Here is a 25,232-nt window from a genome sequence, read left to right on the forward strand (position 1 = left end):
AGGGCAGGATTTGCATAGGAAGCCACTTTACTAATTTACCAGGGAAAAACACATTTGATTTCTCAAACCAACCTGTGGCTGGGAGCCCAATAATGCTGCTTAGTATATCAAAGGACTTGTGCCTGGAATTTTATAGTTACAGCCAAGAAAGAGACCTCCGGACCTCCAGCCATAGATAACTCATCCCCCAGGCCAAATGACTCTCTGTTGGAGGTATTGTTAGCCCAAAGTGGCCAGTTAAAACAGTTATATTTGCAGGTCATTAATTTCTCAATTCCCAAGTATTATCGCAGGATAATATCCACAGGGTCACATGTTATGACTTCATTATGGACCCAGCTAATATAGTTTCCTTGCATTTTGATAAGGTAGTTGGAATAATTTCCTTCCTTTCTATAAACGATTGATGGCTTTGACCTTAATTTTCTACCAGTGCCAAAAAAAGAAAAGAAAAGAAAAGAGAAAAAATCCTACTGGAATCCATTTGCTCTCTGAGCTTTAAACCCTGGGGCTTCCATGTCTTCCCTTTGGTGTCACAAAGGAGCCCCCCCATCCCAGGACTATATTACTGGCCCAGTAGCATTCTGGGAAGTTTGCATCCATCAGGGGATTGGTCAGGACACCATATTGGATGGGCCAATGGGCGGGTCCAGTTTGGCAATTGGGCTACAGAAATGACAAACTTGGGTATTTTAGTCTCGCTGGCTCTTATGTTTTTGTGGGCTTGCTGACGGAGCGCCCCCTCGTGGCCGGGCGTGGTGCGTCAGCTTTTTCCTCATCTAGCTGAGCTCCTCCTGCTGACGGGCCACTTCAGCCCTGGGAGGGTCTTGCCTCTTCTTGTAGCTCAACCTTCCAGCTTGGGCTTACCCCGTCTGGGGTAACAGAAAGTCCAATGTCCCTACAAAAGGTCTTCAGCCCTGACTGGGGGCCCTCTGGTCCCCACCCCCTTCCCTCAATCCTTTTCCCCTTCCCAGGGGCCTCCCACCTGCTTCCCCAGTGACTAGAGGGAAACCCAGGCCCTCCCACTATCCAGTCCAGGGATCCTACAACCCGCAACCTGTCCCCAGATTCCCTCCTGCCATAACCTGCCAGCAGGCCTCAGCCTCTTGCAGGTCCTACCCTCTCATCGGCGCTCGCTCCACCCCAGTGACAGCTGTGTTTCTCTTCTGGCCTCACCACGCAGGAGAGGAGCCCCCAGGCCAGCTCTCCCCCTGGGCATCCTCTCCCATGGCTCTGGGGTCTTTTCTCTCTACCTCCAAGTCAGGGCTTGCGGCGTTCTCTCCTTCTCATCTGTGTTCCCTTTAATAGTCACCACCCAGCTCCTTCCCCAGCTGGGCTTCATCTTTAATTAGGTCTTGGCCACCTGTGACGAAGAACTGGGACTGTTCTTAATGTTTTCTCTGAATACTGTGTTGGTGCCTCAGTTTCCCCTATGCAGTTCTTAAGTATCTAGGTGGTGGGGTAAGGGGGTGTGATTGCTGCAGAGCAAGGGTCCAGTGCACCTAAATGCCTAGCACTCTATGTCCTGGCAACTGATGGCCTGGGCCCCTTTTCTGCAAAGGTACCAACTGAAGGTGTTGGAGACAAAGAGATCAGGTGACCTCCTGGCCTGGGGAAAGGAACTGAGCAGAGAAGGAGGGGCTGGAGGGGGTTTCAGTCTGGAGCTGGCTAGGGATGGGGAGTGAAGTGCAGACGTGGGGGTCTGGCTCACTGCCCCCCGGAGTGGACCCGGCCGAGAGGTCCCGTTTGCTGTACCTACAAGCTCTGTCTTAGACCCTGTTCCTGTTATCGAATAAACCTCTGTTTTACTGGCTGGCTGAGAGTCATGTCTGACTGCAAAGTGGGGGTGCAGGACCCTGTGGCTTCCCCAGAACCCTGCTGGGAAGGGCTCGCTGTGGGAAGTGCACGGAGGGGCAGAGGATGCTGAATGATCCAAGGAGAGACCCAGGAGGTGAAGCCATGTGAGCTTCTTGCCCTGGAGACAGTCTGCTCCAAGGGAGAGGAGGCTCCCCAAAGTCCTGATTGGCTTTGTGGGGAGCAGTTCCAGAGCATCACCCGGGGACTCCGTGACACCACCCACTCGCCAGGTGGGTTAATTGGCCTCTCAGGTCTGCATTAACCCTCTCAGAGCCAGAATTGGGGTGGGGAGTCTATACCCGATCGGGGATGTTTTTACTGAAAGCCTGTGATCAGGGCGTGTCTCAGCTCTTGTTTCAAACAGAAAGAAAGCTGGGAACTCTGGCGATTGGAAAGGAAATCTTGGCACCACGACCCCCTGGTGATGATAATACCACGAGGCTTTTGATCAATTGGATTGCTCTGTACTAACGTAGCAACGTCATTTGAGAGCAGGTCACTGGGGTGTTTCCTGCATGAAGATGGTTCAGTTGAATGGGGGGATGGGGTGGAGTAGTAAGAAAATCCCAACAGGAAGCGAAACAACTGCTGGACCTGCTCCTGGGGGTAAATGCTTCAGGGTTGTTAAAAGCGCTGGCCGGGCTGTTAGTGGGGAGGGTTCTATCTCTTTACATAAGAACGGCCATATTGGGTCAGACCAAAGGTCCATCTAGCCCAGTATCCTGTCTTCTGACAGTGGCCAAGACCAGGTGCCTCAGAGGGAATGAACAGAACAGGGAATCATCAAGTGATCCATCCCCTGTCGCCCATTCCCAGCTTCTGGTAAACGAGGCTAGGGACACCATCCCTGCCCATCCTGGCTAATAGCCACTGATGGACCTGTCCTCCATGAACTTATCTAGTTCTTTTTTGATCCCTGTTATAGTCTTGGCCTTCACAACATCCCCTGGCAAAGAGTTCTACTGGTTGACTGTGCATTGTGTGAAGAAATACTTCCTTTTGCCTGTTTTAAACCTGCTGCCTATTAATTTCATTGGGTGACCCTTAGTTCTTGTGTTATGAGAAGGAATAAATTACACTTCCTTATTTACTTTCTCCACACCAGTCATAATTTTATAGACCTCTATCATATCTCCACCTTAGTCATCTCTCTTCCAAGCTGAAAAGTCCCAGTTTTATTAATCTCTCCTCGTACAGAAGCTGTTCCATACCCCTAACCATTTTTGTTGCCCTTTTCTGAACCTTTTACAGTTCCAATATATCCTTTTTGAGATGGGGCAACCACATCTGCATGCAGTATTCAAGATGTGGGCATTACCATGGATTTAAATAGAGGCAACGTGATATTTTCTGTCTTATTATCTATCCCTTTCTTAATGATTCTTTGCACCAGCTGAGCTACAAAACTGGGTTTGGGTGGGAACCAGCAGAGTGAAAGGACATCTGGTGGGATGAAAAGTGACACCCTTCTCTTTCTCAGAGGATGGCGGTGGGGTTGTTGGTGGGGGCTGTCCAGGCTAATACCGGCTGAAGAAGCCAGACCTTCCCAGCCCATTGTCCCAGGACTTTAGGGAAGGCAGATCTGCATACTTGCTGTTTGCCAATCCTTTTTCCTCTCATGTTACGCTTTGCTCCTACTGTTAGAGTTAAGCAGCGCTTTGATTGCGGAAGGCCGTTGGATCTCTCTGCTCACCACTGAAGAGGTGAGGTTTTACCCATGAAAGTTTATGCCCAAATAAATCTGTTAGTCTTTCACGTGCCACCAGACTCCTTGCTGTTTTTGTGGATACAGACTAACACGGCTACCCCCTGATACTCTACTCATCACTGGCCACAGAGCTCTGCAAGGGGAACCACAGGTGCCAAACCTGGTTGGACCTGCTAGGGAAAGCACGGTGAATGCACAGGGTGTGCCAGCCCAGCGCCCGCTCAGGGGATTTCACCCCAGGAGAGGTGACAGCACTTGTGGGAGGTACACTCGGAGAGGCCACAGAAGGGTCAGCGGTGCCGCCCTGTAACCGTGACAATAATTATTATTAGGGCTAATTAAATAATAAATCCGAGAAGGCTAGCCAATCAGCAGCCAGTGTGTTTGTAATTAGCCATTCCAGGAAATGACTGATGAGCTCTCTGGGGCAGGGTCTGTCACCGTGGTCACACGGGCCGTACAGCACCTGACCAGCAGGGCCCCGTTTGGGTTCCTAAGGCGCTGGCATAATACACCTAGTTTATGAGTCGTGAATAGAGCTGCTGTTTTGCTGATGTTCATCTGCAGCCCCCCCCATGGAACAACGTGGGATGCACCGTCTGCAGCTGTGTTCTGCCCACTCGCGACAGGAGTGGATGTTTGTCCGCCGGTGGGAGCCCAGGTGAGGACGCGGCTTCCACTCCGGTTGCGGCACAGGAGAGCCAGAAAGGAATCATCTGAAGACAGCGTAAAACCAGCTCCCTGCAGAGTCCCCGGGAGGGACCCCCGATGCAAACAAGCGAAGAGCAGCCCTGGATCTCTCCAGCACAAGGGCCATTTCTCTCCCCTAGAGCCAGCCTAGGCCCTGTTCATGGTGCTGAAAAGCTGGCGTCAGGGCGGTGGTAGGTTGCCCCACCCTTATCAGCTAGCTCTTGGGACACCATCTTCCCCCTGCCCCACTCACCTCTTGTGGGGCAGAGCATCTTGTTCAATTGGGTACAGCTGTGACCTCCTGCCCCCCATGTCCTGGGGGATCGGGAGACACCCTGCAGCTGGAGCTGGCTTTGTAATTAATCATTGAACGCTCATGATTGGTTTCTGATGTGCCGGGCACTTTGCAGCAAGGATGGTCCCCTGTTCCAGGGATTGCCTGAGCTAGGAAGGGGCCAGCACGGAGGCAGAGGCTCCGGGAAGGGAGCAGCAGGTAGAAAGGATGGCCTAGTGGGCTGGGCTCTGGCCGGTGACCTGAGTTCAATTCCTAGCTCTGCGGCTGACTCCCGGGCAGCCTACGGGCCCTGTAGTGTCAGGCACTGCACAGCCACAGAATGAGAGACAGTCCCTGCCCAAGACTGAAGAGACAAAGGGTGGGAGAAGGGAAGGATTATTACCCCTGGCTTTACAGCTTGGGGGCCTGCAGCTCAGAGAGAGAGTCTGTCCCTCCATTGATCCCAGCCTGGGCCAAAGGGATTTCACTCTCCCAGCCTCTCCAAAGGGATTTTCCACTGTCCGTCCACCCGGGTCTTTGGAAAGCTCCCGTCCCTGAGGGGAGCAAACCACGGTGCTTTGCTCCTGCGATAAAGGCTGGGGCATGGCGAAGGAGAAAGCAGGAGGCCTGGCTGCTCGGCTGTCAAGGAGAACGACTCCAATTAGTTTTCTGCAAGCCCACGATGGCCATCTCGGGGGCTCGGAACACAGTCAGGGTAATGGATGGGGAAGGCGCTTGGCCAGAGCTGCCGTTCAAGTCATTCCCCTGGAGAGGAGTCGATCCATGAGCCATTAACACTTCCATGGGGCGCAGAGGAAATTCTCCGCTGTGGATTTTGCCTTCTGTCATGCCTGATCGCTACCTAGACATGTCCTCATATGGCCCTTATCACCCTGGTATCTGAGCAGTTCACAGCACCCCTGAGAGCTAATGGAGCATTATCCCCAGCAGGGGAAACTGAGGCATGGTGCAACTAAGCCCCAGCGCCATTGGATCCAGACCACTGGTACAATTTCCCAAGGGGCATGGTGGGTCCTCCATCAGTGGCCATTTTTAAATCAAGATGGGATGTGTTTCTTCTCTGGGAATTCTTGTGAGGAAGTTCTCTGGCTTGTGTTATATAGGAGGTCAGACTAGGTGATCTTGGACTCTGTGAACCCCTAGTGGGATCTGGGCTCCTAATTTCCATTGGTTTCCTTGGAGGAACTGAGCCTAAGTGACTGGAAGCCAGGACTCCTCCCCCAGGCTCGCTGCTCTACCCACTAGACCTTCCATCCTTATTCAGGGTTGCCCTCCAGTTGTAGCCCCTTATTATTCCCCGACCAAGATTGGGGCTTCCATTGTGCCAGGTGCTGCCACAGATGGGGAGCCAGGGCCTGCCCCAAAGGAACTAACCGGACAAGACAAAGGGGGGTAGAAAGGCAGGATTGTTCTCCGGGGCGGATGCTGAGGCTCAGAGAGGGCAGGCTTTTGAACAGGGCTCAGCACCCAGGACTAAGGCCAGCTGAGCTCTTCTGACAAATCTGGTCCTTTATTCAAGCACCGAAATGGAAGCAGGGCTGCCCTGCGGAAGATCTGTCTCCCTGGGACTTGCCCAAGATAAGTAGCACAGCTGGGAAGTGAAGTCCCAGCTCCTGCGTCCCCAGCGAGCACGTTAACCACAAGGCAGTCCTCCCTCACGTCCTGTGACCCTGCGCACCGGCTGCGTCTGGAACGTCAGGGCCACACGAAGGCCGGGGCAGATCAAAGGTACTAAAAGGCAACTGGACGCGTTCGCCTCAGGATGGCGCCTGGGTGACCCCCGGCACAGCTGGCTGTGCTGGACCAGGGTTTGCCGTGTAGAAGCCCTGGGCGGTGTGCCAGATAAGGGCTTGGTGACATGCAGCATGGCAGCTCAGTGAGAGGGGCCATGGAAAGAGAACACTTCCCTTCGATCACGGCCCCGAGAGGAAACGCAGGAGCCGAGAACATTGCTCGCCTTCGGCTCCCGTGACATTGTCACTCGGTACATCTCCGACAAGGTGGTGTGTTCCCTCGGGGGCACCCGGCTGGCTTGAGAGGAGGCTTCCGGGGACTCGCTGCTGCTGACTGCAATGTGCCAAAGGGAGCAAGAGAGAGAGAGAGAGAGAGAGAGAGAGTGTGTGTGTGTGTGTGTGTGTGTGTGTGTGTGTGTGTGTGTGTGTGTGTGTGTGTGTGTGTGTGTGATATCAGCAGGTTAGCACGTGTGTGTGGCAGCAGAGCCTGGGGGTAGGCCTGGCAGCTCCCAAAGCCTTCCTAGCCGACGTCAGGCCTTTGCCCCCACCCAAATTCACCCTGGTGCAGAGATAGCGCAAGGTGAGAGGCATAAGTGGTGTCTAGACCAGGGTTTCTCAACCTGTGGGTCAAGGCCCAGAATTGGGTCGCCAGAATGTTTCAAAGGATGGTGCGGCAGCTCCTGTCCCATGGGGCAGGCTGGGCTCGCCTCCCAGCACCGTAGCCTCTGGGCTCCCAGCGCCGCTCAGGTTTGGACCAGCCATCACGATGACGGGAGCCTGGGTAGGCCGCATTCGGGTGAGTGGCGCTGCAACGCCCGCGAGCCGGCTCACATCTCCACTCACACACATTTGATCCAGCCGGGGCGGCGGGGCCAGACCTGAGCGGTGCCGCAACCCCGGAGGTCGCAATGCCCCCATAGCGGGGAGAGCCAAGCCCAGCCAGCCCCACAGCACAGGAGCTGCAGGAGCTGCCACTGTGGGGTGAGTGCCAGGCAAGCCCCAAGCCCCCCAAGGGGGCAGGATCAGACCAAAACCACCCCAGGGCCTATTTACTGGGTTGTGACGGGTCATAAAACAGGTCCAGAGCCCAAAGAGGTTGGGAAGCACTGGGCTGGACTGAGTGGACTCCTCTGAGTGCTACATCGCATGTTCGATACAGTGTTTTCGTACCATGGTGCCCTTCGTATACACGCCCCCCGCAGCCAACAGGTGGGCACCTCTCCTGTCCCCAGAGCCCCACATCAGCCTCTCGTCAATTTAAATAGCGACGTGGCGGCTTTCACTTTCACAGCAGCTGGGCAGCAGTGTCAGCCCCTGAGCTGAAGACGAGAGGCTGCAATGTGCTGAGCCCAGAGGAAGGGTCAGGAACCCCTGACTCCCTGCAGCAGTGGGAGGTGGTCAATTTCCTTTCCCTTCTCCCCATGATCTCTCCTGCAGGTGGCCAGCCAGTCTCTTTTTCTCCGACCCATTTAATTTCCCATCCTCCTGTCTGGCTCCCAGGACAGCACAGGCCCTGGGTGGGCGTCAGACCCAGCACCACGCCAAGCCTCTAAATCCATTCAGAGCAGCTGGCAGACCCATCAGCAAAGCCTGGGACTGGCTCCCATCTCATAGCCGGGGGTTGACGACCAGGCTGTCTCTGAATCTTCCCAGGCAGCAGAGAGGAGGCGCTCCGGAGCTGGGGTTGTGGAGGGGTTTGCATTGCTAATAGTAATGATGGAGTTCAAAACCCACACTGACACCGTCCTTTGCCATCTGCAGCCTGGCCTGCTACCCGTGACCCCAGTATGTCTGGCTGCATGAAGCCCCGGACACCTGCTCCAGCTCCCAGCCATGGGTGGGTGCCAGGGACATTTAAGCCATGTGCTTTTCGACCTGTCTGCTCCCCGCACTCACCTCTCCCAGCATCGCACCTTTTAATCAGGCTGCCAGGTACAGCGTCAAAGCCACGCACCCCACCCACTGGGGTCCATCTCAAGCCCCCGCCGTACCCCACTCCCCATCCCCCAGGACCTTTCTGCCCCCGGAGAGTCTGAAAGCTGCGATGGGCCCAGGTGTCCACTAGGGGGGCCCATCACACAGTGAAACGCAAAAGACATCTGGGGCTGAGCTTTCAAGAGCTGGATCCCCTCCCCTCCTACTGCCCCCCTCAAACTGGGGAACAGGGAGGGGAGGTGTGGAGGGGAACCCCACTTGATTGGGGATTAAGAGCAAGGCTGTGGATCTGCTGGAAGGGATGGCCACAATCAGCAACCCAAGTCTGCCCTGCTGCAAAGACCTAGAGGGGCGGTGAAGTCCCCGCACAGCTGGCAGGCCTCTGGGGCTTAGATTCCCTAACCAGAGCTCATCCGCTAATGCAGAAACAGGAGGAGCCCAGCGCCTCCTGCAGGCGGTTCTAGGAACTGCGAGCCCCACCCCAAAGCATGGGGCAGTGTGGAGACTGCAGCAGCCATTCCACGCTCGTCAGAGGGGACACGGGGGTTAAACCCCCAAATGTCGTAGGGCATTAGAAGTTCTCCTGCCAACATAGTGCTGGGCACACGGGCACTTTTGAGGTGTAACTTGTGTCGCTCGCTCAGGAGGGTGGAATATTCACCCCCCATGCGACACACGTTTTGCAGCATAGGCAGTAGTGTAGACAGAGCCTTAGGAACGAGCCCCGAGAGCTCACTGGATTCCTCTGCGCGGGAACCTTCCTTGCAACAGGACTCAATTCAACCTCGCGCCCCGAGAGGCAGCACATAACACTGGGTGGGGCTCTATGTCCTCAGAAGCCGAGATTGCCGTGGGTTTATGAGCCACGTTAGAGCCCAGAATACTGGCACGTTAGCCACGCGGTGCACGGGGAGCCCGGGACTGGAATCACCGGGGCAGAAGATCAGACTTGAGGTGCATCAGCAGAGCTGGACGTGGCAGGGCCGGTGCAAGGAAGTTTCGGGCCCTCAGCAAAACTTCCACCTTGTGGCCTACCTCAGCTCTGCAGCAGCTCTCCGCCCCGAGGCACTTCCCACCCCCCCGCGGCAGCCCCCCCCATGCAGCAGCTCCACCCCACTGTCCTGAGGCACTCCTTCCCATGGCAGCTTTCCACCCCCTGGCCCGGGGAGCCGTGCGGTACCTCCCCACCCCAGCTCACCTCTGCTCCGCGTCCTCCCCGAGCATGCCGTCCCTGCTCTAATTCTAGTCCCAGGCTTGCGGCGCCAAACAGCTGATTGGCGCTGCAAGCCTGGGAGGCATGAAACAGCGACTGCGTGGTGGAACCCCAGGCTGCCAGCGGCACGCTGATCCAGGGGAACCTCTAGGATGCTGGCGGTGGCTCAGATTCCCTCTCCCTCCCAGCACAGTGGCCGCTGAAACGACTTTAAAAAATTGCCGGGGGTACCACTTTTTGGTGCCCCCAAACCTTGGCGCCCTAGGCAACTGCCTAGTTTGCCTAAATGGTAGCACCAGCCCTGGGATGTGGCTGGACCAATGCCGGAAAAGCAGGACAGGCTGTGTGGGCAGGGATGGACGGCCCAGGCCCTCCCCACCCAGTGCTGGTCAGGGTGTCCCGCTATCGGCCCCTCTCTCTCCTGAGCACATGCACAGGAAATCAAACAAACCCCAACCCCACCCTTTCTGGTTACAAAGAGACTGGAATCATTCCTTGAGAAATAGCTGGGAGACACCTTGGGAAATCTCTTCCCTGTCTCCGCTTGACCCCGGGGCTAAAATCCAGCTCCATGTGAAATGTACAATGGCTCAATTTTCTTTTCCAAGTCCCTAAGGTGCTTGGGGTGCACCGGGAGCTTGGCAGACAAGGGGAGACCAGATCCCTGCCTGGAACTGCTGATCTATGGGGCCCTTTCCCCATTTCTCTTTGTTACTATCAGGAAATGCCAGACACCCATTCAAACCACCGCAGAGCCCTGGCTCTCTGTGGCACCAGGCTGTGTCCCGCATGAGGGGGCATTTTCCCCTCTGCCCCACTTTGCTGTCTCTCTGGGCACAGCCGATGCCAGTTTTGGCTCATCGGCAGCCCTGGAGCCGAAGCCACGTGGCCAGCCCTAAATAAAACATTCCATTATCGCAACATGCAGCTTCCCAGCAGAAAGGAGCAACCATGTCTTGAGCTGATTTAAGTAGCTTCAACTAATTATAAAGCTTAACGCCCAAAAGGCCGTTTAAAGACAGGTCCCCGAGCATTCCTTGTGTTGGCCTGCTTGCCACGCAAGGATGCACCATCGTGCTCTGTGCCCACACTTCTAAGCAGAGGGAGCAGATCATAACTCCACAAGGAACCTTCTGCTTTGCTCCAGGCCGGGCTGAAGAATTGCCTGGGCAAGTATGGCATGGAGCAGACGAGCATCCCCAACCGCAGTGCCAGCGCGAGGATGCAGGGAGGCTTGCTGGGCTGCAGTTTGCATGAGCTGGGGGCTCGTGGGGTTGGCAGGCAGCTGGGGATGCAAATGCCGCTGGAAACGGCAATCCCCTGAGCCAGCTGATTGATTGTCCAGGATCCCAGGGTGCCCCCCAGAAAGCCTGGCAGGGTGGGGTTAGCACCCTGGGACCGGCAGCCAGAGAGGCCCCACGTCTTGCCAATGATACAGCGAAATGGCATGAGGCAGCTGAATCCAGAGGGAGAGGAGAGCGACCCAGCAGGAGCTGGCGGTGTGGTGTCCCAGCAACACCTGTGTGCTGCAAAACCCCACAGGTATGACCCATGGCCATGGGCTGAGCTGAGCCCATCATTCCTGGCTGGGTCTGGGCTGCAAGAAGCCTTTGTTTTACATAATTGTCTGGGCGATGCTACACCTGACCAGCCTGGCTTAGGCACCTTAGGATGCTTTGGAGCGGGGGGGGGATCCATCTCTGTGATAAATGAAGGAGCAGCGGGGGAGCTTCCTTTTACGGACACTCAGCCAGCCAGGAGCTATAAAATCCCTCTTGGTAGCTGTTCTCTAATTGCTCTACCTGTAAAGGGTTAAACAGTCTCACCACTATGCACAGGTAAAAGGAAGTGAGTGGGCACCTGGCCAGAAGAGCCAATGGGAAGGCTAGAGCTTTTTAAAATTGAGAAAAGACCCCCCCCCCCTTTGTCTGTCTGTTGTCCTCCTGGGGAAGAGGCAGACAGGGCAGAGCTATGTTGTAAGGAGCTTGGACCAGGTATGAAAAAATCATCAGTATCATACCTAGAAACTACGCATTTAAAACCCCAGTAGATCAGGAAATGTCTATCTAGGAAGACACAATTAGGTTTATCTCTTTTATTTCTTTATGGCTTATAGATTCCTCTGTGCTAATCCCAGGTGCTTTTGTTTTGCTTTGCTTGTAACCTTTAAGCTGGACCTCAAGAAAACGATTCTTGGTGCTTAATCCTTGTAGTTGCTCTTATTAAACCTGGCAATAGCCTGAGTTTCCAGATGCATTTTCTTGCTTTCTTTTTTTATTATTAAAATGTACCTTTTTTAAGAACAGAATTGGATTTTTGTGTCTTAAGAGGTTTCTGTAGATTGTTTAATTAGCTGGTGGCAGCAGCTGATTTCCTCCCCCCCACTTCTCAGCTCTTCCCTGGAGGGGTGTGTGAAACGGCATGAGGGTACGCCATAGGAAGGAATTCCCAAGCGCTCCTTCCTGGGCTCCCAAAGGGGTTCTGCACTTGGGTGGTGGCAGCATCTACTCATCCAAGGTCAGAGAAAAGCTGTAACCTTGGAAGTTTAATACAAGGCTGGAGTGGCCAGTGATTAATTTTCAGAATCCTTGCGGGCCCCACCTTCTGCACTCGGAGTGCCAGCATGGGGAATGAGCCTTGACAACCTCCATTAAGTCACCACCATAGCAACCACAATTAGTGACCAGAAGGCAACAGAATCCAGGGGAGTGGGGATGGAATCATGAGGGAGCAGCTTCCAGGAGTTCTCCTAGATAGGCTCCAGCTGTGGGCGAGACTGGGGTGTGCACCTCAGCTGAGAAGCCGCGAGGGCCCCCATCCCCGTGGGCTGGGATGCAGGGGGAGGTTGGCAGGACGTGCAGCAGTCAGCATGCATCCAGAGCTTTAGTGGCCTGAGAGATCTGCCCTCTGCTGACTGTGTGGATGGCCCAGGAGGAAAGAGGACCAGGGGGTGACACAGATCCCAGTCACAGAGGAATCTGTTGCTGCCAAAGGGCTGAGAGAAGGAAGAAAAGTCTGCATGGAGAGAGAGGAGCTCCCTTGGGGGAGCCCCAGCCCCATCACAAGCTCTGGGGGCTGGGAGCAGCACCATGATCCAACCATCTTTAGTGGTGCTGACTCAACAGATCCAAGAGAAGCGTGCCTGAACCACCCAGCGATGCAGATGCGGCAACCAGGCACAGGCCTGTGCAGAATGGGGTCCTGGTCCGAGATTGGGGTTCCTAGGTGCTACCACAGTACGCCTCCTCCTCCTTGGCTGGTGCACCTGGAAGATAACAGCTCACTGCTGGGGCTGGTGAATGCTAGAGGAGATCTGTGTCGTGGTGCTGATGATCCACAGTTCAAGCCAACTGGGGGGGGAGGGTTTTATACCGGACAGATGGGTTCCTGGGAGGCTTGTGCTGCTTCCTTGGGGGCCACCAAGGTGGGGGAGGGGAGAGAAGAGCCTCAGAGTTGCCCTCAAGAGGCCGGATGTGGGTGTTGGGGATGCCAGGCTGGGCCCCTTCAGAGTAGCACCCCGCACCTCAGGCACCAAGGACGGGTGGGCCTCTGGCAGGGAAGCCAGGATGGTTCTACTCTAGCTCCCCTAGAGGACGTGGATGTCAGCAGGTATCAACCTGGGGCAGCTGGCCCCTTGGCACACAGGAGCAGACTGCCTGTGGCCCCGGGGCTGGCCGCAGCAGTAGAGTTGTTATCCCACCTTAGAAAGGGAGCAGGCCCTTACCAGGGGTCAGGGGAGCTCAGCCTTGCCCCACTCTGCCCCTCCTTAGAGACAGGGGCCCTCGAAACCTGCCCAGAACACAGGAGTCCAGGCTCGCCACACCCTACAGAACCCAGGAGTCTGGGCTCTCCACGCCCCACAGAACCAAGGAACCCAGGGGTCCAGACTCCCCACGCCCCACAGAACCCAGGAGTCCGGGCTCCTCGCAGGGAACCAAGGAACCCAGGAGTCCGGACTCCCCATGCCCCATGGAACCCATGAGTCCGGGCTCTCCACGCCCCACGGACCCAGGACTCTGGGCTACCCCACTGAACCAAGGAACCCAGGAGTTCGGGCTCTCCACATCCCACAGAATCCAGGAGTTCGGGCTCTCCACGCCCCACAGAACCCAGGAGTCCGAGCTCTCCACGCCCCACGGAACTAAGGAACCCACGGGTCCGGACTCCCCACATCCCACAGAACCCAGGACTCCGGGCTCCCCCCACGGCACCCAGGAGTCCGGGCTCCCCCCACGGAACCAAGGAACCCAGGAGTCCGGGCTCCCCGCACGGAACCAAGGAACCCAGGAGTCCGGACTCCCCATGCCCCATGGAACCCATGAGTCCGGGCTCCCCCCACAGAACCCAGGACTCCGGGCTCCCCCCACAGAACCCAGGACTCCGGGCTCCCCCCACGGCACCCAGGAGTCCGGGCTCCCCCCACGGAACCAAGGAACCCAGGAGTCTGGGCTCCCCGCACGGAACCAAGGAACCCAGGAGTCCGGACTCCCCATGCCCCATGGAACCCAGGAGTCCAGGCTCTCCACATCCCACAGAACCCAGGAGTCCGGGCTCTCCACGCCCCACGGACCCAGGACTCCGGGCTCTCCACGCCCCACGGACCCAGGACTCCGGGCTCACCCCACTGATCCAAGGAACCCAGGAGTCTGGGCTCTCCACGCCCCACGGACCCAGGACTCTCGGCTCCCCCCACTGAACCAAGGAACCCAGGAGTCCGGTCTCCCCATGCCCCATGGAACCCATGAGTCCGGGCTCTCCACGCCCCACGGACCCAGGACTCCGGGCTACCCCACTGAACCAAGGAACCCAGGAGTTCGGGCTCTCCACACCCCACGGAACCAAGGAACCCAGGGGTCCGGGCTCTCCACGCCCCACGGAACCCAGGACTCCGGGCTCCCCCCACGGCACCCAGGAGTCCGGGCTCCCCCCACTGAACCAAGGAACCCAGGAGTCCGGGCTCCCCCCACAGAACCCAGGAGTCCGGGCTCCCCCCACGGCACCCAGGAACCCAGGAGTCCGGGCTCCCCCCACGGAACCAAGGAACCCAGGAGTCCGGGCTCTCCACGCCCCACGGAACCCAGGAGTCCGGGCTCCCCCCACGGCACCCAGGAACCCAGGCGTCCGGGCGAGTGGGGGGAGGGGGCTGCTCCATCGACCTTCCAGCCGGCCCGTCTCGCTGGTTCCGGTCCTCCGGCCCCGCCCCCGCCCGGGCCCCGCCGCCGACACCCGCGGCCCCCGGCCCCGACCGCTGCGCTGCCACCTCGGGGTGAGTCCGCGCCCCCCCCACCTCCCCCTCCCGGGCCCCGCCTCCCCACAGCCCCCCCGCGGCCCCCCTGCCAGCCCCCCCGCCTGGGAATTCTGCCCCCCCCCGCACTGCCCCCCAAGTTAGCCCCTGCCGGGGGGGGGTGCTGATCCCCATGGGGATTCCCAGGGGAGGGGCAGTTCAGCTCCCTCCCCTCCCCTCCCCTCCCCCACAGCACATGGTGCGAGCCGGTGGGGGCAGGGCTGGCCCTGGCCGGGGGGGTGGGACCGGGGTGGGGCGAGCCCTTTGCCCGGAGCCTCCCTCTGCCCAGGGCGCCGGAGCAGGGTTTCTGCGCTGAAATGGCCAGGTGGGGTGTCTGTTATTGTAGGGTCGCTCATGGGGGCTGGGCCCCACGCGTCGTGTGCTTCCCCTCCCACACACACACACACGTGGGTGCCCTTGTAGGGCTGCCCAAGGGGTCTGGGGCCGAGGTCGCTGCTGTTGTAGGGTGGCTGTGGATATGGCGGGGTCGGTGCATTTTTAGGGTGGCATGGGACAGCTGTAATGTGTGTGTAGGTGTGGGGGGGGTCTGTGGTAGGGTTATTGAGGTGGTGGGGCAGCCTTTCTGGGGTCGCTCAGGGTCCCAGGTGCTGGGCAGTTGTGGGGTCGCCCTGGCTCTGCTGCGGGAGCCCCATATTGTATGTTTTGGGGGTGGGCTAGGGTGGAAGGTGACATCTATCTTAGGTGGGGAGGGGGGGCATGGGATCCAATAGCAGGGGATTGAGCTGCGGGGGAGCAGACAGGGTATCTGAGTGAGGGGGGGCGGGCTGGGCAGTGGGGTGCAAGAGGGAGCAGGCGAGGTTGCTAACCGTTCATAATCCCCTCTGCCGGAGTCTCTGCCTAACCCGCCGTCCCCTTCCCTCCTAGCCGGCGTGGAGCCAGGATGGCGAAGGAGATGCGGGCGCAGTACGAGCCGGTGGCGGAGATCGGCGTCGGCGCCTATGGCACCGTCTACAAGGCCAGGGACCTGCAGAGCGGCAAGTTCGTGGCCCTCAAGAACGTGCGCGTCCAGACCAACGAGAACGGGCTGCCGCTCTCCACCGTGCGCGAGGTGGCTCTGCTTAAGCGGTTGGAGCATTTCGACCACCCCAACATCGTCCGGTGAGGCGCTGGGGGCGGCTGTACGGATGGGGGAGGGCTGGGGGGAAGCCGAGACCCAGGGAGGGCTTGCACGTGGTGCCCCGTCACGTGGGGCGGGGGCTGGCGGGCGCTTAATTTGCATTGGAGGGAGTTTGGTTTTGGGGACCCAACAGCCACTTCCCTCTGGGATAAAGGCCCCAGGCTGTGCAAGAAGGGGAATCAGTATCCCATGGGGGGGGCTCCCCCCGGCTTGGGGGTGTGGGTAGAAAGGAAAAGGAGGCTTGGGGGCGTGGGTGGGAGACAAGAAGTGGGGAGGGGTCCCCAATCGGGGTCTGCGTAGGAGGCACACGGCTAGGCCTGCTTGGGAGGTTGGAGTGGCCATGCAGGGGACAGAACCCTGCCCTGCTCTCTGGGGCCTCTCTTCCTGTATGAGCTAATCCCTGGGAGCTGGAAGCAGCCCCAGGCCGCTTTGCGCTCGTTTTTCCAGCTCTGGGAAATGTGCGGCCGGTTCTAGGAATTGAGCCGCGGTGGCCTGGGAGCTGCCTCCTTCCTGCAAGTTCTGAAACGCCGGCGCCGGGGCTGGGCCGCGGGATGGCTCGGCTGGCAACCGGGCGGGTTTCCACTGGCAGAGGATGTCTGTCCTCCCGCCGAGGGGCCCACCTGCGCTGGGGGTGGGGGAGGAGGCTCAAGAGCTACTCTGAGTCTTGCCCGGCCTTGGCCCCCAGGTGTTTATAGGCCTGGTGCATTAGGGCTTTTCTGCCAGCCGGTTCCGCTCTGCTGGGGGTCCGGCCCACCCCAGCCTGGGGCACTGCTGGCTTTACAGAAACACTGGGGTGATGGCAGGAGAGCTCCAGGGAAGGAGGTCACTGGTGGGTGGGGTCCCTGTCCTGCCCCTCTCCCAGCTGGACGAGACGCTCGGGGGGTAAATTGAGACGTTTTCGGGAGCTTCTAAAAATCCAGCTTCGGTAGCAGGGCCTTGGCGGGAGGGGATGGGGGCAGGGCTGGTGGGACAAGTGGCAAGCCATTGGGGAGGGGAGTGGGTGTCGGGAGGCAGGAGAAGCGGCGGGGCAGGGGTGCGCTGGGGACTGAGGGCAGCCGCATCTCAAGGGACCGTAGCTTTTTAAGCGTTTAGCTCCCTGGTGGCCTCCTATGGTGAGAGGGGCTAGTGGAGCTGTCCCGACCCCACTGCGAAGGGCCAGGCCCTGGCACACTGCCCCCAAGTGATCTCCAGGAGTGGGGACACTGCTGCCCTCGGCTCTACGGCTCCCCCTGTCAGAGGAGCTTGCAGGGGCCGGTTCTGTCGCATTCTGTCTACACGTGAGCCCGGCCCAGCCATTTCCCAGGCAGTTCCCAGACCCTTGCCAGCCTTTGTGAGCCAGAGGGCAGTACGGGGGTGCAGTGGGGGAAGGAGCTCCCTGTCCCGCGCTGATTAGCTTCCAGGAAGCAGTGGGGCCCCAGGAATTGCTGATTGAGTTAGCCAGATAAGAGTCTCCAGCCCTGCCTCGGGCTATCTGGCGGTAGGATCTGCAGCTCGGGAATCGAATCAGCCTGGTACTGGCTGCAGCTCTGTTATTGGTGGTGGTGGGGGTGGTTTGATGCTGTGAGCTCAGGGACATGCTCAGAACAGGGGCTCAGGAAGCGTGTCCCCAAATTACCATGTGATATGAAGCATGGGGAGCAGGAGAGGGGAACGTTGGGATTGAGGGACATTGGCAGAGCGGGGGGGGAGGGGGCTGGGTTAGCAGGGGGCTGCAGGTCAGGACTGAGGGGCATTGGCAGAGCTGTGAACCATCTCTCTAGATGGGCCTGGGGGGGGTCCCTGGCCCCCATCTGTCCCGCCTTGGGCCCAGACAGCCCCAGTCCTTCGTGTTGTGTTGAGCTGGATTGGTGAGTTTCTGCAGCTGCAGGCGGGAGCCCCCTTCCAGCAGAGCATGTGTCAGTCAGACCCCTGCCTGGCCCCTCCCTCCTGCACTCAGATCCCCAGCCCCCGCCAAGCTCACTTCTCCGCCGCCCCGCAGGCTGATGGACGTCTGCGCCACCACCCGGACGGAGCGCGAGACCAAGGTGACCCTGGTGTTCGAGCACGTGGATCAGGACCTGAAAACGTATCTGGACAAGGCGCCGGCCCCTGGCTTGCCAGTGGAGAAGATAAAGGTACGAGGGAAACCGAGCCCTCGGCTGTAGGGACCTTCGGGGGTGCTCCCGCCCCGCGGTACCCACTGCCCTCGTGACAGAGGCTGCTAGGGTGATCAGGGAGGGGAGAGCTGCTTACCCAGAGGAGGCTCCAGGAGCTGGGCTGGTTCAGCCTGGCCTAAACACATCTGATTGCTCTCCATCTGTACAGCTGGGGGAAGCCCAGGGGAGGGACGAGCTAGTGAAGCCAAAAGACCATGAATCGGATGGCATGACAGGCTCCAGGGCTGGACTCGATGCCCCAGGAGGGTCCTTCCTGTCCTGTATCCCTGGTCCCCGCCCCACCTGTGCTGCTGGGGTAGGCGGGGAATCTGACCCTGCGCTCTCCCCCTGCTCGGCCAGGATCTGATGCGCCAGTTCCTGAGCGGCCTGGACTTCCTGCACTCCAATTGCATCGTGCACCGCGACCTAAAGCCGGAGAACATCCTGGTGACTAGCAGTGGGCAAGTGAAGCTGGCGGACTTCGGCCTGGCCCGGATCTACAGCTGCCAGATGGCCCTGACCCCTGTGGTGAGCACTCGGCCTATGTGTGTGGAGGGGGTAGACAGGAGCAGCTTTTGGTTCATGGAGCCTGGCTTGGAAATGCTGAGGTGCCTCCTCCCCTGCTGGTCCCCAGGCCCCCTGCCATCCCGCACTTGTGCCTGTGATGCAGATGCCTGGCTCCCTCCTGGAATACTCTGCCCTTGGTGCTGAGGCTCCTGCCACTGTGGGGAGGGGAGAGCCGCTGCCGTGGGTGGGGATGGCAAGTTGGGAGCCTCGTGAGCCTGAGTCACTGGAGGGTGACTGCCTGCTGCCTCATCCTCTGCTGCGGGCATCTTCCACCAGAGGTGCCGGCCCGGCCCCAAGCCGGAGATCCTGTGCTGGGCGACGGGCTCCTTCCCCAGGCCGGCCTGGCCTGGCCTGCTCTCACTGTCTGAGCCCACACAGTGCTCCGAGCAGATGGGGCAGCAGCCCGCTGGGTGCCCCCTCTGCTGCAAAGAGAGGATTTCCCCAGGGTTCGGAGCCGCCCAGACATGAGTGCTTCCCAGTTACCCCCATCAGTGGGATCTTCACTCAGCTTCTACAGGGCACCACCCGTGGGGGGATTATGGTGACCAGACAGCAAAGGTGAAAAATCGGGATGGAGGTGGGGGTAATAGGAGCCTATATAAGAAAAAGACGCAAAAATTGGGACTGTCTCTATAGAATCAGGACCTCGGTCATCCTAGGGGGGATCCCGGGGAGACCATGCTGAGTGGTCCCCTGCCGCCGATGTTGCTGGGAGCGGGGTGTGCTGGGAACCTGGCAGAGGCTTGGGCGCACTCAGCCATCATTGGGCTGGGCTCCCAGGGCCCTTATTGGGCTGGGGGGTCCAAGAACCCTGGTGGGGGGCACGGTATAGCTGGAGCTCATGGCTGTGTGAGCAGCAAGGGGGCCTGCCTCAGCAGCTCTTCCTTCTCCCGGGGCTGGAGATCCAGGGCCTAGTCTGAGGGCCCCTGCCCTGCTTGAGGGCTGAGAGAAATTAGGGTTCTCCAAGCTGTTAACTTTCAGCTCTTGGGGCACCTGGGGGCAGGGCCTGGGGCAGCCCTGCCCGGGCAGGCTGGGTCTGTTGCTGGGATGCTGTTGTCGGGGTTTACCCAGTCACGTCTCCACGGAGTCGAGCTCCAGTGTGGTGGGTCTCTGTGCTGGGGGGCGGAAGGGGGGAAGCTGCAGTCTCTGGCAGCCCCCATGCTGCTTCCCCTCAGCCAGTGGGGTGCGTGGAATCTGTAGGGTAAATATTGTGCCATAAGCAGGAAGTGGGACTGGCGGGTGGGGACACTCAACCTAAAGGCATTTCCTGCCCAGCAGGGATCAGGAGCTCTGAGCTTCCAACCAGCCCTGGAGAGACTCTCCCTCCAGGAGATGGGGGACTCATAAGCTGTTTGCGGGAGGGGAGCCCTAAACCCCAGCAGGCATCTAGCCAGGGATGGGGACACAGTCTCTTTCTGGGAAGCATCAGGATGTGTGGCCTTGGGGGCTGCCTAACTGTGAGGGCCCCTTTGAGGTTGTCGCACCCCCCCCATGTGACTGTGCCCGTGCAGGTGGTTACCTTGTGGTACCGCGCCCCGGAAGTGCTGCTCCAATCGACCTATGCCACCCCCGTGGACATGTGGAGCGTTGGCTGCATCTTTGCTGAGATGTTCCGGCGAAAGTGAGTGTGCGTGGGGAGGAGCTTGGCGGGTGCTGAGCAGGGCTGGGGTGCGGGCAATGGAGTTCCTGCAGACACAGGGTTGGCACTGGGTGGTGTGGGCACGGGCGGGTGAGGGCGTGGCTGTGTGTGGTGTGGGTAGGCCTGACTGCACATCCATGTATAACCTGGAAACCCACCCACAACCCCCCAGGTTGGCATCTCCCCAGCATCACTTAACTCAGGACCCCAAAGTGCTTGATGCCAGGGGGTTGGTCTTGCCAGGTCCCTTCTCTGGGCGGGAGGCGTCTTGCCTGACATCTCACACAGCCAGGAACCCTGACTCCCAGGCCCCTGCTCCGACCAGTCGGTCACGCTGCCTTGCGGTAACGTGGCCCTGCTGGGGACTAGGATGGGCATGGCTGGGTTGACTCTGGCCTCCGGCTGGCGGCAGCCCATGGTGGGGAGCCCACCTGCTGGTCTCTGCATTCCCCCTCTCCCCCTCCCCCCCAGCCCCTTGCCGTAGCTTAGCAAGCCCAGCTGGGAGACAATTAGGGCTGAGCCAGGAACTATTCCCCCCCCCACACTAGGCTTATCAGCTGGGCTCTGTGCTGATAGACAGGGAGGGGCCCCGTGCTGCCAGATCTCCCCTCCCGGCCTTGTGGGCTCAGCTCTGGGCCTCTCCAGGGGTGGGGGGATGTGTGATAATGAGGCTGACGCCCTGGTGCCCAGCAGGCCCCTTCTGGGCAGGTCATGGCTAGCTGGGGGAGGGGGAGTTGGGCCCTGGCCTCGTTACTATCCTTGTTACTGGCCCCCCTAAGCCCTCCTGCCATTGTTCAGCCTCTTTGGCCTCTGAGTGGACGGGAGGGTGACATGGGTGGGAGTCTGTGCCCATGCAGCCACCTCTGGGTAGGGACGGAGCAGCTGAGCAGATCCCGGCTCTGATTCTGATATGAGTCCTGCCCCAAAGGGAGAGGGGAGGGGGCTAACGGTGGGGAGCACACCCCACGCTCAGCTCAGCAGCCAGCCCCTCTTTCCCCTGCAGGCCCCTCTTCTGTGGCAACTCAGAAGCCGACCAGCTGGGCAAGATTTTTGAGTAAGTTCTGAAGCTTCCCTAGTGTCTTGCGGGAGAGGGCTGGATGGGGGCAGGGGTGGCCCCCTGGGATCTCAGCAAGGGGAGGGGGGTGAGGCACTAAGGGCAGAGCCAGGGTGGGACTGGGCTACCCAGCCCTGGGTGAGAGCTGCTGGGGCGGGGCAGCGTGCCTGGGTGTAGCGCTGCTGCTGGAGGTAGAAACACAAGAGTTTGTGGGGTGGGGGGGCTGCTGGGAGCTTGTCGTCTCCATAACCAACCCACCCTGCTGTGCTCCAAGATCAGGTCGGGTCCAACCTTGTGCTGCTTAGTGACCTCCTTTCCCATCCCCGCTTCCCTCCCCGGGGGGCCAAGGCAGGAGGCGACCGGCCGAGGGGTTCTATTGCCGCATGGAGCAGAATGTCCAGGGAGCTGCCTCGTGCAAGCGGCCTGGTGCCCAGTGGTGTGGGCAGCTCTGTGCTAGAGGAGAGAATGTGCATTTCAACCCTGGGGCCGAGGGGACAGTAGCGTCTAGGAGCACCAGTCACCGACCGGGATCCCTTGGTGCACGGCGCTGCGCAGACAGAACAGAGACGGCCCTTGCCCCAGAGAGTGGCCGCTGTAAGGGAACAGTCTGGTGAACATGGGTTACCTTAGTGGGGATTAAAGAGGCCCCTTTGTTCCTAGCAGAGACAAAGTGTCAGGGAGTCCCCGGGCGACGCTCTGGAGCTGCTCCCTACGAAGCCAGCCAGGACTCTGGGGAAGTCTCCTCTCTTGGAGCAGACTGGCTCCAGGGCAAGAAGCTCACACGGCTTCACCTTCCTGGGTCTGACCTTGGAGCATTCAGCATCCTCTGTTCCTCCGTGCGCTTCCCACAGCGAGCCCACCCAGGCGGGGGCCTGGGGAAGCCAGAGGGTCCTGCACCCCCACTTCGCAGTCAGACGTGACTCTCAGCCAGCTAGTAAAACAGAGGTTTATTAGATGACAGGAACACGGGCTAAAACAGAGCTTGTAGGTACAGAGAACAGGACCCCTCAGCTGGGTCCATTCTGGGGGGCAGTGAGCCAGACCCCCACGTCTGCACTTCACTCCTCATCCCCAACCAGCTCCAAACTGACTCTCCAGCCCCTCCTCCTCTGCTTTGTCCCTTTCTGGGGCCAGGTCACCTGATTCTTTTGTTCTCCAACACCTTTAGCTACCTCCTTGCAGGGGGGAAGGGCCCAGGCCATCAGTTGCCAGGAGACAGTGTCAGCCATTTATGTACACTGGCCCTTTGCTCTGCAACAATTACACCCCCCTTATCCCACTACCTAGAGACTTAAGAAATATATAGGGGAAACTGAGGCACCCCTGCAGTATTTAGAGGAAACATTAAGAGCAGTCCCAGTTCATCACACAAGGCTGGAGGGGCAGAGAGCCAGGGTGGGGGAGATCCTGGGACTCGTGGTGAGGGATTCGGAACTGGGCCGGGAGAGGCTTTTGTCTGAAGAGGCTGGGGATGTGTAGGGGGGGCGGGAGATGGGACAGCGAGTCGCCAGTGGGTCAGGGAGCCTGGGCTTGGCTCATGAAGGGCTTATCAAGGAAACGGAAAGCCGGTATCCTTGGAACCCCATGCAGCATTAGCCTGGGGAACTCACTGCCACAGGAGCTCATGAGGCCAAGAGCTTGGCGGGGTTCAGAAGAGAATCCGACCCCTCCCCCCCATGGGTAACGAGACAGACAGAGAGAAAAATAGCTTGTTTTTAAACAAGGGATCAGAGTCCTTTAGCCTCAGGGCAGAGGGAAAAACGCTGTTCCCTCACATCCCAGGCAGGGTTCCTCGCTCCTTCCTCCTGCCCTTGGTTGGATGGGACAGTGGGCTGTGTGGACCTCTGCTCTGGGCTAGCAGTGCTCATGTCCCACCCCCTGCCTGGGTGCCAGTTGCTGTGCAAAATCCACCCCCTCCCTGCTGCCCTGTCCCAGTCATTCTCTTCCCTCCCCCCACAGCATGATCGGGCTCCCGGCAGAGGATGACTGGCCCCTGGACGTGGCCCTGCCGCACTGCGCCTTCACAGCACGCTCCCCGCAGCCCGTGGAGATGTTTGTGCCGGAGATGGAGAAGCTGGGGGCACAGCTTCTCTTGGTAGGTCGGGGCGGGGGGAGACGATGTGGGAGTAAAGGGGGGGAAGCAGCAATAATTCAGCCTGAGAAGGAGAATTGGTGAGGGGGCCCTCTGGAGCCCTCTGGGCTTTGCGTCCGAGCTCCTAGAGCTGCTGATGCTGCCTGGAGAGACAAAGGCCTGGTCCGTGTTTGTTCCCACCGCAAAACCAGTCCGTGGGGTCGGCTGACTCAGGAAATGACATGCCCAGGAGCATCAGCAGAGCCGGGGGGAGCATGCCGTGCTGGGAGAGCAGGCGGCTGTGCATCGGGATTGTGGAGCACCAGCAGAGCTGTGTGGTGGGGAGTCTGGGGTTGGGAGCGCTGGGGGCTGCGGGTCGGGGAGGGGGGACAGGACACAGGGTCCTGTTAATTCGCCCTTCGCTCTTTGAACACCCAGTTAACTCAGCTGGCCCCCAGCTGATCCATTGGGTGGGGAGGCTTAGCCCCAAAGTCCCTCTCTGTGGGGGTAGGGTGGGGGTCCGTCCCATTTAACCCTTTCTCTTCTCCTCCCTAGGAGATGCTGACCTTTAACCCCTACCAGCGGATCTCGGCCTTCAACGCACTGCGTCACCTTTACCTCCAGGACAAGAGCCTGGTGGAGGGGTAACGCCCCAGCACCCCCTCTCCCCTCCACGGGAACCCAACGGAGGACTCGGGATAGTGCCAGTTCTGCACCCGCAGCCACGGCCCCTCCTCACGTTCAGTCCCCTGCACCTGCCCCACGCACATGGAGACAGACTTGAGCAGGGAACGAGACGCCTCCTCCCCAGGGATGCCGGGATTCCGATGGCGTCTCCCGTCCCCCCCAATAGGTGCCTGGCCCCGAGCAGGCCTAGCTCTGTTGAAGGTCAGTTTGTGTTGGGAGGGGGCCCGGCGGGGCCTCACCCGAGTTCTCACGGACACTTTGAGTAGCCTTTTGTAACCGTTTACAAGATAACTGTTGCTGCCTTATCGCATTCCAGCCTCCTGCTGCTGGTCTCAGCTCTTCCCACCCCCCTAGCGAGGGGCTGAGAGCAGCACGACAGGCCCCTCCCACTCCCCACACTTGGGGCAGGTGGGGGGTTTTTTACAAGAAATATTCACGCGCGGTTTTTCTACTGCCAGGGCCATGGCCAGGGCGAACTGCCCCATTCTTGGTGCACATGTGAGAGTTGCTTCCCTGAGGGTGGACTGGGGAATCCCGGGGGGGGGGGTACTCCCCCCGGGGCCAGGGATCGACAGTTTATATTTATAATGATTTTTCTCAGACACTTTTTTTTTTTTTTAAATCGGCTCTAAACATGGTAAGAGTCCAATAAAGGGAAGGCAGGGGGATGGGAGGGCAGCACCCAGGCAGACCTGGCTGCCCTGGCGTGTGGCCCCACCCCAGCCTGCTTTGTCACTTGGCTTGCCTGAAAGTGTCTTGGGTTTGACTGATGCGACTGAGAAGCCAAGACCGCGCCCCTAGTCATGTGGGGGTCAGAGGTCCCCTTCCTCTGATCACTGCTGCCCCAGTGACACTGGTAGGTTACAGGGTCGCTGGAGTGGAGGCAGCTGGGCATCGCCCCTCATTGCTCTTGACTGGTTTGTTCGCCCTTGGGCCTGAGATCCGGGGTGGGCTGTCGACCCCAGAAAGTGGACACCCCTTCCTCTGCGGCAGTGAGCAGAACCACGCCTCCTGCTCCCAGAGCATCCATCCAGGCTGCAGCGGGGGGCCAGAGACAGGACCCTGAGAGCTGTGTACGTGTTCTCACCTGGCATCCCCCTCAGGGGCAGGGGTCATGCTCATGTTCCTGCCTTCTGCCAGCTGGGGGTCTCAGCGCTGCCTCGGGGGGGGGGGGGGGGCACTGCACCTTTACTCCACGGGGACAGGGACGGAGGAGTGTCCGCCCC

The 25,232-nt window shown here is 59.3% G+C and overlaps 1 protein-coding gene across 2 annotated transcripts; it reads left to right on the forward strand.

Annotated features, from left to right (window-relative positions):
* The first annotated feature begins 14,646 nt into the window (after positions 1–14,646).
* Positions 14,647–24,757, forward strand: CDK4 (cyclin dependent kinase 4). Of its 2 annotated transcripts, none has more exons than XM_030554594.1 (8): positions 14,647–14,697; positions 15,601–15,834; positions 17,832–17,967; positions 18,349–18,516; positions 20,067–20,176; positions 21,198–21,248; positions 23,208–23,343; positions 23,875–24,757. In XM_030554594.1, the coding sequence occupies exons 2-8, from the start codon at positions 15,617–15,619 to the stop codon at positions 23,965–23,967; spliced, it is 912 nt and encodes a 303-aa protein (XP_030410454.1). In that variant the 5' UTR covers positions 14,647–14,697; positions 15,601–15,616; the 3' UTR covers positions 23,968–24,757. The 2 variants fall into 2 exon arrangements, with proteins under 2 accessions (XP_030410454.1, XP_030410453.1); XM_030554593.1 differs by lacking the exon at positions 14,647–14,697 and adding an exon at positions 14,977–15,040.
* The last annotated feature ends 475 nt before the right edge of the window (positions 24,758–25,232 follow it).

This window comes from Gopherus evgoodei, chromosome 3 (genome assembly GCF_007399415.2).
Source record: "Gopherus evgoodei ecotype Sinaloan lineage chromosome 3, rGopEvg1_v1.p, whole genome shotgun sequence".
Classification (NCBI taxonomy): Eukaryota; Metazoa; Chordata; order Testudines; family Testudinidae; genus Gopherus; species Gopherus evgoodei.